This window comes from Hordeum vulgare, chromosome 4H (assembly GCF_904849725.1).
Source record: "Hordeum vulgare subsp. vulgare chromosome 4H, MorexV3_pseudomolecules_assembly, whole genome shotgun sequence".
Lineage (NCBI taxonomy): Eukaryota > Viridiplantae > Streptophyta > Magnoliopsida > Poales > Poaceae > Hordeum > Hordeum vulgare.
Window position 1 is genome coordinate 1,369,838 of NC_058521.1, and position 19,554 is coordinate 1,389,391.

The following is a 19,554-nucleotide window of genomic DNA, read 5'->3' on the forward strand; positions in this document are numbered from 1 at the left end:
TTACCAGGCAGGCAGACTCCAGACCCAAGTCCAAGTAGAAGAAAGAGAAAGAAGTATCAACTCGGGGGTGGAGGCACTTATCCGCACGTCCACCTCTCCTTCTCCCATGGCTTCTTCTCCACCTTCCCTCCTCCTCCTCCTCTAATCTCCACCCCGGAGCCATGGCGATTGGGGCGCTGCTCTCCTCTTCCACCAGAGCCGCCGCCTGCTTCGCCTCGCCGCTCTCCTCATCCTCCTCCTCCAACAGAGGAGCAGGAGCAGCAGGTACGTACGCCAAATTCTTCTACTCCCACAACTAATTAGGGCCTGGGTAAAGTAGAAATATCACCAACGCTCTTCCTTGCTTCATCAGTAATAAGTAACAACTGGACTAGTACTGGGCGTTGCATCGGTCTCTCCGCCTACCTCAACACTCCCCAACCATAAACTTTATCATCATAACCCCAATGTTTAGTGACTGGAATTTGTGACATACTCCCTCTTAAACTTATATAAGACTACTTATATTAGTTTACATTTACAGAGGGACTACTATACATTAAGCTAGTTGTGTTTTGCTTTCACTGCAGTCGACTTCTCTACACTTCTCTTATCCTGAATATTTATTTACTTATATATATATATATATGCTTTCCCAACTGCTGCTCTTACATACATACATACATACAGGAAAGCAACAGCATGAGCCGACGACGACGATGATCAACTACACTACGTCCTCGCCACACACCAGGTGGCCGGTGTGCTCACAGCTCGTTGCCGGACACAGAAATGGGGGAACCATCCGGCATGTCGCCAGCATGAGCACCGGGAAACACCAGCCTCTGCTCAGCCCTTCTCCTACCATGAGCCTCTGCAACAACAATGCCAATAACGCAGGCCTGGTGAAGAGGAGGCTCATGTCCAGGGTCGACTGCTTCCTGTTGTCCCCCAACTCCAACCCAGTCACCAACGGATGGCACAAGCCCAAGAACCTCACCGGTCTCGACACCACCTGCGTGCTGCGGCCCGAGTACAGAGCGCCGCTCAGGAAACGCCGAGACTGCAGGGCCGAGCAGTACGAGATGGCCGGGTCGCCCTCCGACGTCCCCGCTGAGGCGGCCGTCCTGGTCGGAGACGCCAACGCAGGGGTTGTCTCTGCTCCTCCATGGTGGCAGCAGTTCCCCAAGCGATGGACCATCGTCGTCCTCTGCTTCTTCTCATTCCTCCTATGCAACATGGACCGTGTGAGTTCCTCCTACACAATGCTCATTCAACTGCTTAATAAGGTGGTTCTTGTTCTAACTGTATAACTGAATCATGCCAGGTCAACATGAGTATCGCCATCCTGCCCATGTCGGCCGAGTTCAGCTGGAGCCCAGCAACCGTTGGCCTCATCCAGTCTTCTTTCTTTTGGGGTTACCTTCTCACTCAGGTACATTGCTGTATTCGTACCTAGAGGTTTTTCTCTGCATTTGCATTTGTTTCTTAGCTTGCGCACACCTTCGTTTGCAGTCACCGATGCTTGATGTTAGTTTCAGATTCAATTAAATGTACCTGGGCACCTTCCTTGATGTTCTGTTATAAATAAATTAAATAGATAGTTGATCTCGTAAATTTGTTCCTGCAGATTCTTGGAGGCATTTGGGCTGACCGGTTCGGTGGCAAGGTGGTGCTTGGGTTCGGGGTCGTATGGTGGTCTATTGCAACAATTCTTACACCATTTGCTGCCAAGCTTGGCCTTCCGTTCCTACTTGTCGTGCGTGCTTTCATGGGGATAGGCGAGGTCGATGTCTTCTACTACTTCCACTCTAAATCGCTTTATGCTATTCATCAGATGCATATATGACATACGCATTAAAAATGGTATAAGAAATGCAAATATGGTGGTAAAAATTTGTACTTTCGTGGAACTTTGCACTGTATCAGCTTCTTGAAATTAGTACAGACACTGCTAAGAAATATAGTCTCTTTTATCAGGTCGTTCCTTTCGGCTTATTTTTCTTATATCTATGCTTTGACAGGGTGTTGCCATGCCGGCTATGAACAACATCCTTTCCAAGTGGATCCCGGTTTCAGAGAGGAGCAGATCTCTTGCATTAGTGTACAGTGGAATGTACCTGGGTTCAGTTACCGGCCTGGCCTTCTCACCTTTCCTGATAAGCAAATTCGGCTGGCCTTCTGTTTTCTATGGATTTGGGTCCCTGGGAAGCATCTGGTTTGCAATGTGGCAACTCAAAGTAAGATATACCCATTTTTTCCGCTCCTTTCTCATCTTCGGCCATGCAGTGCTATTTCTCAGTACACTTGCATATGTCACAAGTACTTGCTTTGCACATAATTTAATTTAACATGAACAGCTCTGGAAATGAGAATGCTAAACTTTTACTTGGTGACGTGCGTTCTTTTGGCTTTTAGATTCTCATCATTGTTATTGTTATTCAGCTCATTGATGGTCTCTGTTCTAATTAGGCACGCAGCTCCCCGAGCGAAGATCCGGAAGTAACCGAGGATGAAAAGAGGCACATCCTAGGTGGTAGTACTGTAAAGGAGCCTGTTAGCTCCATACCATGGAAGTTAATCCTATCCAAGCCTGCAGTATGGGCTCTCATAGTATCCCATTTTTGCCATAACTGGGGAACATTCATTCTCCTAACGTGGATGCCCACATACTACAATCAGGTAATTTAATAGCGCAAAATGTTTGGCAATCATCATCGCTCGTATCAGACAAGGACACCGTGTCATGCATGCTGTGCTCACCGGACGATTTTATCCAGGTTCTGAAGTTCAATCTCACCGAGTCCGGGCTTCTGTGTGTCCTGCCGTGGCTGACAATGGCTGTGTTTGCAAACATTGGTGGCTGGATAGCTGACACTCTCGTTGCGAAAGGGGTTTCGATAACAAATGTTCGCAAGGTAAGTCCATTTTCAGTACCTTGTTATTTCCTCTGTGTATTTTGTTTTTCTTTGCGGGCAAAAGTCCGGTCTGCACTTAGTTGCCAATCTTGACATACGTGGCAACCTGTTTCCGTGCAGATCATGCAATCTATCGGGTTCCTTGGACCGGCCTTGTTCTTGACACTGCTGAGCAAAGTCCGTACACCAGCCATGGCCGTGCTGTGTATGGCATGCAGTCAGGTTTGCACTTCTGATACACAAATAAATATTGTGCTATGATTGGTTGCTGATGTTTCTATCCATCTTTTGGTAGGGGAGTGATGCTTTCTCCCAGTCTGGGCTGTACTCGAACCACCAGGATATAGGACCGCGCTACGCGGTAATGTCCTCGTCTGAATTGGCTATTTGTTCTTGTGTTCACTAGTTCTTCAGATAATAAGAAATTGGCTATTAGTTGCTTGTTTTGGCTTTGCGATCCGATGAATGCGTCTGACTAGGCAGCGTCCCACAAAAATTGCAGGGGGTGCTTCTTGGGCTGTCGAACACCGCCGGCGTGCTTGCAGGAGTTTTTGGTACTGCTGCCACTGGCTACATCCTTCAGAAAGGTGAATCGCCCATTGTTGTCGGCTGTCGCACAGAATATGCAACTCTTTCATATGCTAACCAGTTCCCGCTATATGTATTATCACTTGCAGGCTCCTGGGATAGCGTGTTTCAGGTGGCTGTTCTGCTGTACATAGTAGGGACAGTGGTGTGGAACCTCTTTTCGACCGGAGAGAGGATCCTCGAATAAGCCACGGACGGCCGCTATATGAAAAAGTAGCTGATTTTGCTGATGTCTGTCTTTTTTGGTGTACTCCTACAAGAAGTAAATCTATCTTCCAGAGCGAGAGATACCCGTAAAAAAAAAACTCTCGTTTTTAGCAAGAGATTTAGCTGCACAATTGCATTTGATGTTTGGGCTATGGAAGGAGTGAAGATCACACTGAAGGGCTGCACTTGATGGTTAAATTTTTGCTGTGAAAGTCAAGATGCTAGACTTGGAACCAAAGAATTCTCTGAAGCTGAAAGCGGCTGCAGCACGAAGGGAATTAATGCCAGACCTTGCACCAAATCCTAGCATAGCACCTGTTTGTTGCTGGACAAGTCCAAGACTCCAAGCTAGCTACTTCCCTGATTCAGCTTTTGCACCAACTAAAGTACTCCACATGGTTTTCTATTTCCCTGATGAAACCGATGTTTTAACCATGTTTGCAGCTGCTGCCAAATTCATGTGGTACTTATTACACAAGCATTTTTGGGACAACAATGTTCTTTTTTTATTTTGCGATATTTGTTGCTATTATTATTACTACTGTTCCGCATGTCATGTATGACTACTACTCCCTTCGTCTCAAAATAAATGTGTTAAGCTTAATATAACTCTGTAATAGAGTAGTATAAAGTTGAGTCAGTTATTACGAGACGGAGGGAGTATATCACATGACAATGGCTTTGTTTTTGCGACATGACTTGTTGCACAGCGCGAGTGCGATTTAGAATGAAAATAGTATGGAATTGGTATGACATCGTAGGAGAAATCTTCTGCCGTGCCGTTATACATTGAATGTTGAATGTTTGTTTGCTTGCTTCGAACTCTGTTGCTCCGGCCTAGTGTTTTATGACCATGCATGTTGTATTCTCTTCTTCTGGGACACATATGTAATTTTTTGCAGTTTTCTTATAGGAATTATTAATGACGTGTTACGCAACATAAAATGTTTTAATCCACTTTCCAGATAAAAAGGGAAACAGTAATTCATTTTGCAATTTTTTAGTTTCCCCTGAAGATTTCCATTTCTTGATATTATGAAGAAAATAAAAGACATATATACCCTGCCTCAACCTCTCCAACCAATCATATGACAAAACTAATCTCTTTTTCGTTAGAGGTCAGGCTCAAACTAGCGACTGCTTGCCTACACCACCACCATCTATGGCTATGGCTGAAAATAGTTGATTAATTAAGCAAAGTTGCTATTAAAGTATGCCAAAATCCTTGGTCTACACTACACTAGGAGAAATAGTACTTGCAGCTGCTGTATACCTTTCCTTTTCCCGCGAGAAGAATTCTTGCCCACCGACGACGTACATGCTATTTGCAACGGAAATTGTTTAGAATTTGTGTATCAATAATAACGTAGGAGAAATCTTCTACTCCCTCCGTTTTTAAAATAAGTGTCTTAATCTTATTACAATTTTGTATTAGAGCTAGTACAAAGTAGAGACAGTTATTTTGGAACAGAGGGAGTATATCTTGAATGAACCGATGCTCGTTTGCACGTGGGTGCCTTGAACTCTGTTATTTGGTTAGCGTGTGATCGCGGGATACGGTCTTCGAACACGTCGTATTTTTTCCATCTGGAATAGTGGGACCCAATCATGAGTACATCTTTCTAGTAGTTTTCTTATAGGGAACCATTTTGCAGGGAGTAATTAAGTGCTTGGCTAACTACCAACTACTCCCTCCTTTCCTAAATATAAGTCTTTTTAGAGATTTTACTAGAGGACTACGTACAGACCAAAATGAGTGAATCTAAATTTTAATGTATGTCTACATATATCTGTATGTAGTTTTCTAGTAGAAACTCTTCAAAGACTTATATTTAGGAACGGAGGAAGTAATTGCGTAATTGGTTCCTTCCTTGCAATCGTGTATATATATGAAGATGCCAATGCAAATAACCGGGGGAAATGATAATGCATTTTCATCGTATATAAAGGAGAGCAATAATAAGTTTCCCTTCATCATTCTATTTTTTGAACATTTTGTTCCATATACAAAGAAAAATAGAAAAATGGATGATCATATGTTAAAAATACTGTCTTTTTTTCTTTCGTTCGAGGTCATTCTCAAAACTAATGACTGCTGGCCCACATCAGCGCCATCTATGTATAAAAATAGTTGGATAAGCAGCATTGTGAGTAAAGGTCAAAACATTGGTGTACACGAGACATAGTCCTTTCACTATACTTTCCTTTTTTCCGCGAGAATAGTTCTTGACCAATGCAATTTGAAATGGAAATGGTTTATGATATAACAAGAACAACAAAAAAAAGAAGACGATAGGAGAAACCTAGCTTCTATGTCATTATTCGTCGAATGATCAAACATTTACTTGCACATGGATGCTCTGAACTCTGTTATTCCGTTACGCAAGACGGTGGGACGACGCTATGAGGTCCACATACAAATCATATTGTCATCTTCCGATGTGTTGGGACCCAACCATGGGTACATATTTTTATAGTTTTTTTTTTCTTTCAAATGCATTTGTTGTTACAGCGGGAGGCATTTTGTAGCAGGTGGCTAACCACCAGGTAGCTAATCGAGCAACCGGTTCCTTCCTCTCGCAGTCTTGTCGATGAAGATGTCAATGTTGGCAATAGTAGGAGACAATAATGCATTTTTGTTTTTGTGGACATAAAAGGTAAGCCAATAATGTATTTTTGCAATATTTTAGGTTTCCCTCCACATTGCCATTTCTTGAATGTATCATATCATTAATGCACACAAAGAAAAGAAAATAGAAAGGGAAAGGGGGAAAAGAAAGGAGAGAAAAAAATCGTGTCTTTAGCTACTCTTCTCTTGTCTCCAACCAAAATCGTCTCTCTCCACCTTGACTTGCTTCGACTCCACCTCCGTCCGACCAAACCCCCCAATGCCTCGCCGCGGCCGGCGATGGCCGACGCCCCGCCGCCCGTGACCGCTCCGCGCCGACGCAGCGAGAGCGACTGGGAGGGATCCAGCAGCAGGGAGGGCTCCCCGGGCGCCGACAGCGCCGACGGAGACGCCGTGCGCCGCGCCGCGCGCCGCTGGAGCGACGACCGGGCCGCGCGGATCTCGGGCACGGCCTCCGACGCCGGCTCGTGGCTCGGCGAGATCGAGCGCGACCGGGTGCGCCTCGTCCGGGACTGGGTCCAGGTCCAGATGGAGGCCGCGCGCGACCAGGGCGGCGCCGACGGTGGCGACCCGTCGCACCCGCCCCCGTCCCCTGCCGCCGGCGCCGGCCCCCGGATCCGTGGCCGCCAGGCGAGGCTGGAGCTCGTCATGCGCCTCGCCGCCGACCGCCACGCCGAGCTCCAGCGCCTCTCCCTCCGCCGGGCCGTCTCCGGCTTCCCCCACCGCAACCGAATCCACGTGCGTCGCCGCGCCACCGGCAAGCCGCCGGCCACTGTTCCATTAGCTGTAGCACGATTGCTCATTTCTTTTTTTTTTTCTTCTAACCATAGGCGCTGCTCCGGGGAAGGTTTCTGCGGAACGGCGGATTGCCGGAGGAGGAGAGGAGGCAGCCGTCGGTGGCCGCCAGGGAGCTCGGGCAGCTGCGGCAGCGCCACCCAGTCTCGGGCCTGAGGTGTGTACGCACGCAGCAAGCTCGCTTCTTTATCCATTCCTGCTGCTGCTGCTGCTGCTGCTAATGCTTGGTGGATAATAGCATTCCATTTATTTTTCCTGGAATGGATTTATGCAAGCGAAATTATTGGAGTAATGGGTCATTGTCGGAACATTCTGTTGCTTTGGTTGGAGGAGGTCCATCTTGTGTATGGAGTGCCCATGCCATGCATGATTCTTAGTGGTTAGTTGTACTGATGCTGATATCGCTACAGTTTGATCCTTTGCACCCCATTTTGCTGATATTTGTCTCAATCAACATATGATGGCTCGAGTAATGATGCTTATATGATGCCCAAATCCAAATGAATGATAAGCTTTCAATAACGGAGCAATCGATGATGTTAAGCAGGCATTTACTCGCTAAACGCACAAAAATTATTTTTGTCCTGCTTCATGCTGAAATGAATGGTTACCTGAAGATGCAATCTGAATATAGTGTGTAATAAGTATTATTTTTCTTTATCTGATCAAGTGAAAGGCTGTAATGTACTAATCTTATGTGTGAGACGGGTTTCACTTCAGATTGGAGAATCTCATGCGAGGTCAAGCAGCTAGCCGGTCGGATTCATCTTCAGCTCAAACTGTTGACCTCTCCACCAATGACCATTCTGAATCAAGCCATACTGCTTCCGAAGACGCTCAGGGCACACGTCAACAACAGGCAAACGATAATGTTGATCTTCACCGGATTGGAGATACAGCAACGGCATCAGATTATGGAAGCAATGCTCCTAGTATTGCTGAAGGATTGTCCGAACCTCATAGTCAGGAGGAGGGTTGGCAGGAAGATCTGGAAGTGGTGGATAGAAGAAGAGACTGGGATCAGTTTTCCCATGCTATTACTACTACTGGAGAGGGATCCGAAAGAAATTGGCTTGAAAATGCAGACAGCAGTTCATCATCGTCTGATGAGAGGACAATGGAGGCTGGAGATCATCAAGAGGTGTCGTATCTTCTGGAAACAAGCGACGAGTCAACAATTAGTGATAATAATCTTCCTGAAGCACATGAAGAGCAGCTTGACAGTAACCATCTCCCCGAAGCGCTTCAAGACAATAATCATCTCCAAGAAGCGCGTGGAGAGTGGAACGGGGAGGGTAATGACCCCACAGAAGTGCGTGATGAGTGGCACAGTGACGATCATTTTCCAGAAATAAATGAAGTGTGGCACGACGACGATGAGTCCAATGGGAGTGCGCATAACTGGCATGACGATCATTCAGAGCAACCGGTTGACCAGGAGTCTACGCTCATCAGACGAGCTAATACATTTACCCCTGGTGATGATGATAATGTGTACAGCACAGAACTAAGGGAGCTTCTAAGCAGGTTTTTCTTTCCTTCTTTCTTTCTTGCACTAATTAAGAGAAACATGATTAGCACCAAAAGCCATTTAGGATTCAGCATGTGTATACTCTAAATAATGCTGATATATACATTGTTCAATAATTCTGCAGGAGGAGCGTTTCTAATCTCCTCGACAGCGCTTTCCGTGAAAACCTAGACCGACTTATCCGGTCATACGTTGAACGGCAAGGTCGTGGTCCTCTCTCTTTGAATCTGGAAGGAACACCTGCGGCAGCAGCTGCCCCTGAACCGCAGGAGCAAGCTCAAGAAGAGCAGCATAGAGAAGATGACGAGGAACAGGAACTTCTTCGTGATGCTAATGTTAGGCCTCGTTTAGTGATTCCACCTCCACCTTTGCCTCCTCGTCAACCACTTTGGCATTCGGAGTTGCATCATAACAACTGGATGAGACAGAACATAAACCGTTCGGATATTGTGAGCTATTCTCTTTGACATTCTTATTACTGCACACAGCTTTATGCACTTCTTAATTTGTTTCCATATAAAAAACGTGGTTAAAGGGTGATGTTCCCTCGGCAAGGTTAAACGTATTTGGTAGAAGTAAGGCACCTGTGGAGGTTGTACCTCGTACGTGGGTGGGCGAGCTCACAAGCCTGCACTCTAGCCAACCTGGCTCTGCTCGGTTCTTGATTGTATTAATTTGGACTTCTTAATTTGTTGGCTTAAAAAAATGGTTAAAGGGGGAAGTTCCCTACCTTAACTGTTGACGATGGGTCGAAATGGATGAATAGATGTTTAGGTAAAAAATGAAGCACATTCGGAGGCTGCGCCTCGAACGTGGGTGGGCAAGCACACAGGCATGTGCTCTAGCCAACCGGGCACTGCTAGGTTCTTGTTTGCATTAATTTGGACTATTTTGTTCTAGATAATTGGATTTACAATAACTTCCCTTCTTTGTAAGTTTTAATGGGGTAATTTTCCATGTCTTTTTGTTTGCTATAAAGCTCTTGTTTCTTCTGGTTTGCTTCTCCAGGAATGGGAAGCTATTAATGATTTAAGGGCTGATATGGCAAGACTTCAGCAAGGTATGGGTCATATGCAAAGGATGTTGGAAGCCTGCATGGATATGCAGCTTGAGTTACAGCGTTCTGTTAGGCAGGAAGTTTCCGCAGCCTTGAATCGCTTCATCGGCGAGCGAGGTCAGTAGCTACTGTTTCTCACATTAACTCTGTGGTGGTTCCTCTAATTTAGAAAGGAAGACATAGCCTGGGCATGCTGGGTCTGCTCTTCTCACCTTCAAGAAATGCTCGTAGTTATCCATTAATAACACCTTTTATTGCTAAATTTAACCTTGGTGTAGCATTTAAGTCATGATGTTGGTTGGTTCTTTGCCCTGTACATTTTCTCGTACTTGTAAGATGATTGTACATCGAATGATGTATTTGTTGTCTCAGGGGAAACCAAAGAAACTATTGACGATGGGTCGAAGTGGATGAATGTGAGGAAAGGCACTTGCTGTGTATGCTGTGATACTCCGATCGACTCTCTTCTGTACAGGTTGGTTTTCTATCCATTATTATTTGGATGAAAGCTGTTGTGTTGAAACATATGATTGCTAATTGTTCAGTAGTGCTGAGCATGATTTTTCGTGGGTGGCGCAGATGTGGGCACATGTGCACGTGCTCGAAATGCGCGAACGAGTTGGTTCGAAGCGGAGGGAAGTGTCCGCTGTGCCGCGCACCCATTATTGAGGTGATCCGAGCTTACTTCATCATGTAACTAGATGGTAGAATATACGAGGAAAGGAAGACAGAAGATGAAAGCCTTCTCTTGCAGCATGACAACATATATAACCCGGACTATGATGTGATGATGATGATTGTTCAAATTCTTTTTTTGACACATTGGTTGGCTGGCTGGTTGGTTGGTTGGTGTGTGTGTGTGTATACATAATCCTTGGTCTCACCAATGTGTCGGTTCCCCCCCTCCTCTGATCTAGTGTAAGTATATGTGTTTCTTGGGTGGTCTTCACTGATTTATTCATGGGTTTCTTTTCTTCTCGCAAACAAAGTTGACCTGATGAGATTGCTCAGCCCTCTCAAAACATTGATGCGTTGCATAACATCCTCCTAATAATTGTGCTGAGTTGGAATCAAATTCATACTTTGGATGGAGAAGAACAGCGTCCTACAATCGTGATGCATTGCATAACATCCTCCTAATAATTGTGCTGAGTTGAAATGAAATTCATACTTTGGATGGAGAAGAACACCGTCCTACAATCGTGCTTTCTCAGGAATCATTCATCCTTTGAATTTTGTACGGCTCACTGGTAAGAGGTGGCATTACAATTCAAGTTTTTTCTTCTCTATAAGTCGATGGTATTTCAAAGGAGGATCTGTTTACCTTTCTGGTTTGCAAAATTGGAAATCGTATGGATCTTTTTTATATGTTGTACTTTGCACGCAATTTCGAAGGAAAATTTCTGCTGAGGACCAACAGATTTTCGCTTTTTCTGTGACAACAACAATATGCACCTAAACTTTTTTTTTCTTAGGGAAACTGTAGGACTCTGCTGTGCATTTTTATGGATTTTCAAATAAATAATAGAAAGTAGTGTTCAATAAATAAAAGAATGGAAGAAAAAGAAAGGAAAACAAACTGTACAGAAATAATTACAAGGGAATAATGGAGCAAGCAGCAACTAACTATCTGATGTCTTGGACCGAGCCTTCAAATGCAGAGTATTTCTTTCTTTTGGCTCTGAATATAATCCATTTTAACTCCTCTTTGAACTGCTTTTGGCAATGGTATAAAATTTGGAGTAACCCCTCTAAAAATGTGATCATTGTGTGTGGTCCAAATTGCCTATGCAGCTAAAATGATTTCTGCCTGCATACCTTGAGAGCAGATATGACAAAGATGAGACTAACATACCTTAGCAAATGGGCAGGTAAAGAGTAGGCGATCTCTGGTCTCAAATGCACGCATGAAACATGAGTAATTTTAGCCACACGCATGAAAACATGCAACATAGCTCCGGTGTTAAGTCTATTCTGAAGGAGGAGCCAAAAGAAAATCCTTCAGAATAGACTTAACACCGGAGCTATGTTGCATGTTAGTTGTTTTTTGTTGTTGTTGTCAAGACTGTGGATATAGAGATATTGTGCTATTTAGCAAAAGAGAAGAGATCGATGTGGCCAGAGTTGAGATTTTAGTTGCCCATTCCACTTTATCTGACCAGAACTGAATCCCGTAACCATTTTGGATGGTGCAAACTGCCAAATATTTGCAAATAATCAGAAGCTTAAGGCAGTCTCTCCACCAGAAGGAGTAGTTGGTCAACTGGCCATGTGATAACCCTTGCTTATAGTAAGCTTTCCATATAAGGTGAACCCAAGGTAGGTAGATCATCATGATTGAGGAATTTGTGAACCATTTCAAGCATCAGACTGGTATATCTTGTATTTGGAGATTCAAAATACCCAGACCACCTTGATTCTTAGGCCTGCATATCAGCTCCCAGGCAACCAATGTTTTTTGTTGTTGTTGTCAAGACCCTTGCCTATTCGGAGGCATGTCTGCTTGCAAAAATAATTTCTTTATATAATTGTAAGCAGCTCATGATAAAAGTTGGTAGGGATGACAATACTGCATTGACCAAGAGAAGCCTACCATCTTAGCTTAACATTTGTGAGCATGCACTCAATCTCTTTTGACTCCTCTCAATTATGTATGTAAGTAATTTCAATTTTGGCACAGTTATCTCTAGGGCAACCCCTTAGTAGGTGGAAGGAAAGTCACCAATCTGGCAGCCAAAATATCAGATAACATATGGGTTTCTTGATCACACACATTGATAGGGATCAGATTGAATTTGTGGTAATTGACTTTTAAGCCTGAAGCTTGAGATAACCAATCAATAAGTGTTCTAAGATCATTCAGTTGCGAGGCACAAGCTTGCATGACAATTTGAGTGTCATTTGCATATTGAACAACTGGAAAGTTGGGACATGAGTTAAACTTGATGGAAGGTACAAACTAGCCCTTGTGAATAACATCATTGAGGATAGTTTGTAGGAAGAAGTCTGCAGCCACTGGCGAATCTAGAGAAAAATAGAGGGCTAGATTGTCTGGGTTGTGCAAATATGTGTTGGGCCAGGCTCACAAGTGGGTCAACTGGTCCTTGAAACTAGTAGTAAAAAAATTGTAGGGCTGGAGGGAGGCTTGAGCCTGTTAAAGCCCGCGAGTAGATTTACCACTGTGGGTAGCCAACACAAACAATAAAGAAGAGAGAGGGTCCTCTTACCTAACCCATCTTATGTATTTGTAATTGGCTCCTGAGACATGATTTATAAAAAAAACAATAGAGGTAGCAAACGAAAAATATATATTTTGAATCCAGGAGTACCACCTGGGTCCAAAACCCCTTTTCCTCATGATTGCCAAAACCATTCCATGCTCAAACCTATCAAAGGCCTTTTCAAAATTCAATTTAAGAAGAATTGTTGTTGTTTTTTCTTTTTTATTTGATAAAGCTACACTAATTGACATGGATTAATTCTATGATGATTGACCCAAGTGTAGTTATTAGCAAGTAATTTTGTGGTATTATATATGGTCCTTAATTAAAAAAACATCCATTGCAAAAATGAATGACGGTCGAAAATATGTCAGTTTAAAACATAGCCGTCAAAAAATATAGCCATTAAAAATATAACCGTTAAAAAATTATAGCAATTACTTCCCGCAATAGTATACAGTAGGAATAGAAAATTTCAACGGTTATAAAGAAAAATAATAAAAGTTTGCAAAGAATGTGAGACGTCAAATTTGAAGTGTTGGTTGGACACCAGACGCACGGCTAATAAATAAAATAAAATAAATCCATTGGGCCTCCATTTCCTACCTCTGCCAAGCAGGGCCCACTGGTCCGTGAATAAAGAAAAAAATAGACATCCCAAGACGTGTAGTTTGAAAATGCCAGGACCGAAAATGAAGAAAAAACGTGGCACCGAAGGGAGGAGTTTGTTGTTTACGGATATATAAAGAAGGAATAAGGACATTTGCAAACATGATTTTTTTTTATGTAGAAAAGCTAGCGAAAGCATGAATAAAGGAGGAATAAATAATCACTTCCTACGCAAGAAACATATCATGTGCAAGCGTGTGTGCACCCACGCGAAACCAGAGGAAAATAGGTAGCAGTGAGCGAGGCAGGGAAGCAAACAAGCGAGCGTCACATGTGGATAGGGCAGAGTTCAGTCACCCGGCAGTCGCAGCGAGCAAGCGAGACGAGGCGAGTGATCTCATGACGCGAGAGACCTAGGCCGGTGAGCCCGGCGACGACGGGGGCTAGGGTTTTGCCCACGACGGTCGAGAGGAACTGCGGGTCTTTGGCGACGACAGCGACAACGTCGACGTCGGAGAGGCCGAGGCCGGAGAGGAAGGCGAGGACAGCGTGTGGCTTGACGGGGGACTTGAGGTGGGAGAGCTTCTTGGAGGCCTTGAGGACTTGGGGGCGGGTGAGGCCATAGGTGTTGACGAGGTACTCCTGCACGGCGAAGCCACCGGGGTTCGGGGAAATGGAGGTTGCTCTTCCCCCCTCCCGTTCCGCGTTGCTCCTAGCGCTGCTGGGTCGGGCTCTCCCTCTTCTCCCCCTCCCTTTGCCGCCGTTGGTGCGCGCCGCCGGGCTAAGCCTGGTCGGCGTCAGCAGCGGCGGGGCTCCTCACTCCCCCCTCGAAGACGACGGCGCGGGTGGGGGTGTTTGGTGACGGTGGCGCACCGGTGCAGGGGCGCCGACATGGTGGCTGGCGTCTGGCAGCGATGTTGCGGACGCGTGGCCCGACGCGGTGGGCTGTAGGTAGTGCCGCCCGTCGCGGTGGTGGTGGTCCAATTTGGATCCGATGGGCACGGATCCAGTCGGCGGCTGCCCTGGTGGTCGCCGGTGGCTCCCCCTGCTACTCCTGGAGGTCCCTCGCGCCTTCATGGGTGCGTGGGGTGGTGGTTTCTCGGTTGTGGGGCTGGTGGCGGCGCGCCCGCCCAGATCTGATGGCGGGATCGGGGCGGGCGACGCGGGTGGGGCAGCGGCCCGGCGTGGCTGGTGCTCTGGCCGTGGGCGTGTGCGCATGGAGGCCCGGCATGGGCAGTGGCCTCCTGGTGGCGCGGCGGCTACACGGCAGCTCGGCGGGCCAGCTAGGGCGGCGACTGGCTTTCCGGCGTCGGCTCGTCTGTAGGCGGTCCGTTTCTACCTTCGTCCCTTTCCTCGTTGTCTGGTTGCTACCTTCGTCATAGGTTCGACCCTTCCCCGACTATGATCCATCGCTCGTCTCACGCCCGGCAGGAGGACCGACCTCTTATCGCGCCCGACAGCAGGACCGACCTCGTCTCGCGTTCGATAGCAAGACCAACCTCGTCTTGCATCCGACGCCGCAGGACGGGTCGATGGAGGCGTGTTGGGGACCGCCCAGGGGTGTGAAAGGCGGGTCCTTTCCGCTCGTATCTGTGGTTGGGGTAGCAGTGGGTCTCGGGTGAGGTGGTGTCCAGATTTGGGTTGTCGGTGCGGCGGCACTGGTGGTGGTGCCACAGTCCTCACGGGCACAACCCGTGGCTAGGTGTTGCCCGGTGCCATGGTCGTGTGGGTGGCATGGTCGCTGGGGTGTGGCGTCCGGTGGTGGTGAGTGTTGGCGGGGGTGAAAACTTGATCCATCTTTGGATGGACCGGCGGCGGCGTAGCTCGCTCCCTTCTTGAAGGCGTTGTCGTGGCTTTCATTGCCCGTCGTGTTGCTCCAGGGGAAACTCTGATCCTCGGGTCGGGTGGTGGCGGTATTCTGGTGTCGTAACCTTCCTGAAGGCGCCGCCTTGGAGCACACGGTTCATCATATGCGGCTTCATCTCTTCACGGTGGCATGTTCACGGTTGAGAACTCCAATTGATTTTGTAATACTAGGGGGTAGTGTTGCTGCGCTCAGCGCCTATGCATCCAGTCTTGGGTGTGTGCGTGTGTTGTGGTGGCGTGCGGTTTTATCCGAGTTGTTTTCGGTCGTTGCTTTATCTATAAAGCGGGGCGAAAGCCTTTTTTCGTAAATGAAGGTTGCGGATGCGGATGATGAATGCGACAACCAAATAAATCACACGGTGAAAACAGAATAAAACGAAAAATCTTCTGGAGCGTCGAATCCTGGCTGTTACAGCATAGGTGGTGATCAGCCGTCAGACCACCCTGACGAAGAGGAAAGGGCGGGAGGAGGTGGACGGGCTTGGGTGGCGACGGAGAAAGTGAGGATGCGGATGAGATAGGGCTGGGGGCCCCGACCGACTTAAATAGCCGACCCCGACCTCGTGCGGAAAGCTGGAGCGGCGCCACGCGATGTTCACACAACGGCGACAATCGAGGCACCCGTCGGATCGTTTGGTTTCCCCGCGAGTCCGCATGAGGCCAAGCCATGAGGCCGACATGGTAGGCGTGTCCGGGTTCCTCATATCCATTCTATATTTAAGTTGAAAACTAGTAAGCGGGCACGTGCAATGCACGTACAACCGTAAGATATTTAATTGTTCATAACAATTGTAAAATAAAATCAGCAACACTATACTTTCTATAATAGAATGAATAGATTTCAAAATGTTGACGATGTGTAGTACAAGAAAATCTTTATGACTACGATGACAAATAGGAAGAATTTCCATTATGTGAAAGAGTGGATCTTCATGTCGTGTACACAAATGTGAGATATGACAGAAGATAGCATCAAACCATAAATCTCTGAGCCATTGACCCCCCTTATCACTCTTTATGTGCACCACCAAGATGCTCTAGACATGTGCATGTTTAGTTTATTCTTCACAAAAATATCTCAGCACTGAAATTAACTTGACAAGCAACATGCACAGTCGTTCTCCAAAGTATTCCCTTTAATCTCTCTTTATAGTCCAGTCGCGAAAATTTCATGCTTAAATACCAAAAGAAAGAGTGCCAGATAAAACCAAGGGTGAACACTGGAAAATCAACTGATTTGATATTTGTGTTCAGAATAAAACAAAATTCCTGGATTCTAGTTAGTAATACTACATAGAAACCCTGATTTTCAAGTATACAAGCTTGCACGTAAGAGAAATTTCATGCACACCATGTAAATCCACAAGAAATTGTAAAAGCTAGCTGGGGAGTTATCTTGTAAGCAACATAACAAATCAAAAGAAACAGATACATGCAACAATGTTTGTAGTAGGGACTCTTTCATCTTGGTCACATTTTGTAGTGAAGATACATGAATTCCATGGCTGCAAGTAGATGAGACATATTATGAGAAAATAAATAAACGGGGCATCTTAATAGTTTGATGGGGGAGCAGAGGTCGGAGAGCAGTTCTTATGGTGAATATCTGTGTAATTAGGAGGAGACCATCACAACAATAGCACGATATATTTATCTTGTGTCCCACATGGACCTACGTTTTTTAGAAATGCCAGTCATACCTTTGTTTATTAGTCTAATTAAATAGCGAATGTTAAACAGTTCTAGATAGGGACCTACTCCCCTTCCATCTTATCCCTAAATGTTCTTCTGATTTTCTCTGAAATAGTCAAAGAATGGTACATAGTTATAATCAACCAAAACACTATAGTTCAAAATATGCACAAGACAAACAGGGATAGCAGTTGTAACTGGAAGGAAGACATGTTGGATTACAGTGCAAATAGAGCATAAATGCATATTATGTAAAAGGATTTTGATATGAAGAGTGAGCTCAAGAGAAAGAAGGTTGTACAACAAATTGGTAGGATCCAAGATCAGGCAAAAAAACATGTTTAGGTGGAACGATGCAGAGGACGGAAAAACAATCTTCCATTATCTAAAAAAGGTTCAGCATACGAAGTGACCAAGATGAAATTTCGTAACCATGACAATTGCCTAAATCTCTAGTCATTACAAACTTCAAAAATTTCATGTCTACAACAACTCTTTGCCTTACCTTCAGCAATCACAAAAATATGTACAAAAAATGAAAACATGATTGATGTTTCCTACCTTAGCTAGGTCAGAAGCAACCACTGGGTTAGAAAACCACGGGGCTTCATCACTCTTCTGCCCTAAGCGTGATAGTTTTTGTAGATCATGGTCTAGCTCTCCGAAGTAAATTTTACTATGTCCTTTTTTTCTTCTCTAATCCTTGGATTGATAATATGGGAAACAAATACATGAGTATTCTGAGTGCATCCTAGTTACTGTTAACTTTAACACCTGCAAGTTGCAAGCACTCATGCTAGCTGAAATCCATTTCTCAAAAACATTCAGAGTAAAGGGTAGTACTCCTTCCATTTCCTTTTACAAGGCCACTTCAATTTTCGTGTCCAACTTTGACTTATAATTTTGGTCAACAAAATAACGATTATATGCCATACAAATTATATCACAGGAAAGTTATTTCAAATATGCATTCAAGGACATACTTTTTGTAGCATATAACACAAATTTTGTTGGTAGAATTAAATGATCAAAGTTGGACATAAAAATATGAAATGGCCTTGTATAAGGGAATAGAAGGAGTATATAATACCTCAAGTGCATGAGTGGAAAGGACGACTGGTCAGACATGTGAGCTCCATACATTCTCCATTCTGGATCGAACGGCAACACTACACTCTGCACCTCCATGCACAGTGTGGCAAATCCATTACTTTTTCAGTGATTGCACGCGGTAGGCTCCAACTCCTATAGTAAGTTGCAGATTAGTGAAATATATTGGAATAATTATTGGTACAATCAAATTTCTCAACTTACGGGGGGGGGGGGGGATTTGGTCCGACGATTGGGAAAAAAATCAGACGTTGGACTGTAATTGTCTCCCTTCGACCAAGAAGAGATGTTTATAACTCAGATACCAATTTAGGAGATTGAGACTGGTCAGACTTGGGAGCTCCATAGATTCTCCACTTTGGATCGAACGGCAACACTACACTCTGCACAATTGAAATATGTTCTAAAAAAGCCAATTCAAGGCATGACGTTGACAAATTTGTTGGACGAATAAAGGGTTCAAAGATATAGCTTTCCATCAAGAGTATGTTCAGTGGGAACCACACAAATATCAATAAATGGGGCATTTTTTAATTTCCTCAGGTGATACCCAAGAAACTGCACATGTTCCTATCTAAAGGTACCCATGCATATTGTGAGCAAGCCACGAGACCGCAATAATGTAGATTTGTAAATCCAAGTTACCTAGATACAAAAATGTAGAGCAAGACCGATTAATGGTTCTGGCTATACCTTGCGTGACGGTGAGATCTTAGACCATAAGGCTTGTGCATCTAACATTGTGTGGCGGAGAAAATCTCCCTGCGCATGCTTGAATCCATTGCACGTCGAGAGACAACACGATGCCCTACAGAGAAATTGACGGAACTGCAATCAAGTGAACAATTTTAATAGAAATTTCACATGAGTATGCGCTCATGTATATCTATCATGATCAAAGTATTTTTTTTTATCATAATCAAACAATAGCATAAGAAGACACAAGTTATTACACATAATGTTATCCAAAACATGAGTAATCAAAATTATATTAAGCGCACAGTCAGTATTAGGAAGTAAGCAAGTGTTGTTTACTTACTCTCATGGCAACTAAGAGTATAGCAAAGCCTAGTTGGATTTTGCCCTTACATCAACATGAGAAAAAAACAGAAAATGTCATAGATAAACATAGAAACATAAGAAGTGGTTTTGGAAAATGATTGCTCTATTCTGAATTTCTAATTGTTGTCGAGCCTAGGGACGCTGATGCTAACTCACGACACAGCCGTTTATTTCAAGAGAAGACTTGCCACGCCATCAAGCTATCTTCACTCATCTCAACAATATCAGGAGAAACTTCTCTTGTACCCCAGTGGGATCAAATGTCTGGCTGCTGTCACCTGCTTCTGCTC

General features: G+C 44.9%; 2 protein-coding genes across 2 annotated transcripts; both read left to right on the plus strand.

Moving 5' to 3' along the window:
• Positions 1-38: 38 nt before the first annotated feature.
• LOC123446803 (probable anion transporter 4, chloroplastic) lies at positions 39-4,230 on the plus strand. Its single transcript, XM_045123349.1, has 11 exons — positions 39-264; positions 670-1,226; positions 1,307-1,414; positions 1,610-1,765; positions 2,004-2,219; positions 2,452-2,661; positions 2,760-2,897; positions 3,018-3,119; positions 3,193-3,258; positions 3,400-3,484; positions 3,575-4,230. The coding sequence occupies exons 1-11, from the start codon at positions 162-164 to the stop codon at positions 3,670-3,672; spliced, it is 1,839 nt and encodes a 612-aa protein (XP_044979284.1). The 5' UTR covers positions 39-161; the 3' UTR covers positions 3,673-4,230.
• Positions 4,231-6,481: 2,251 nt separating this feature from the next.
• LOC123446805 lies at positions 6,482-10,796 on the plus strand. The gene is made up of 7 exons (XM_045123351.1): positions 6,482-7,059; positions 7,152-7,273; positions 7,837-8,643; positions 8,772-9,096; positions 9,656-9,821; positions 10,077-10,179; positions 10,284-10,796. The coding sequence occupies exons 1-7, from the start codon at positions 6,601-6,603 to the stop codon at positions 10,399-10,401; spliced, it is 2,100 nt and encodes a 699-aa protein (XP_044979286.1). The 5' UTR covers positions 6,482-6,600; the 3' UTR covers positions 10,402-10,796.
• The last annotated feature ends 8,758 nt before the right edge of the window (positions 10,797-19,554 follow it).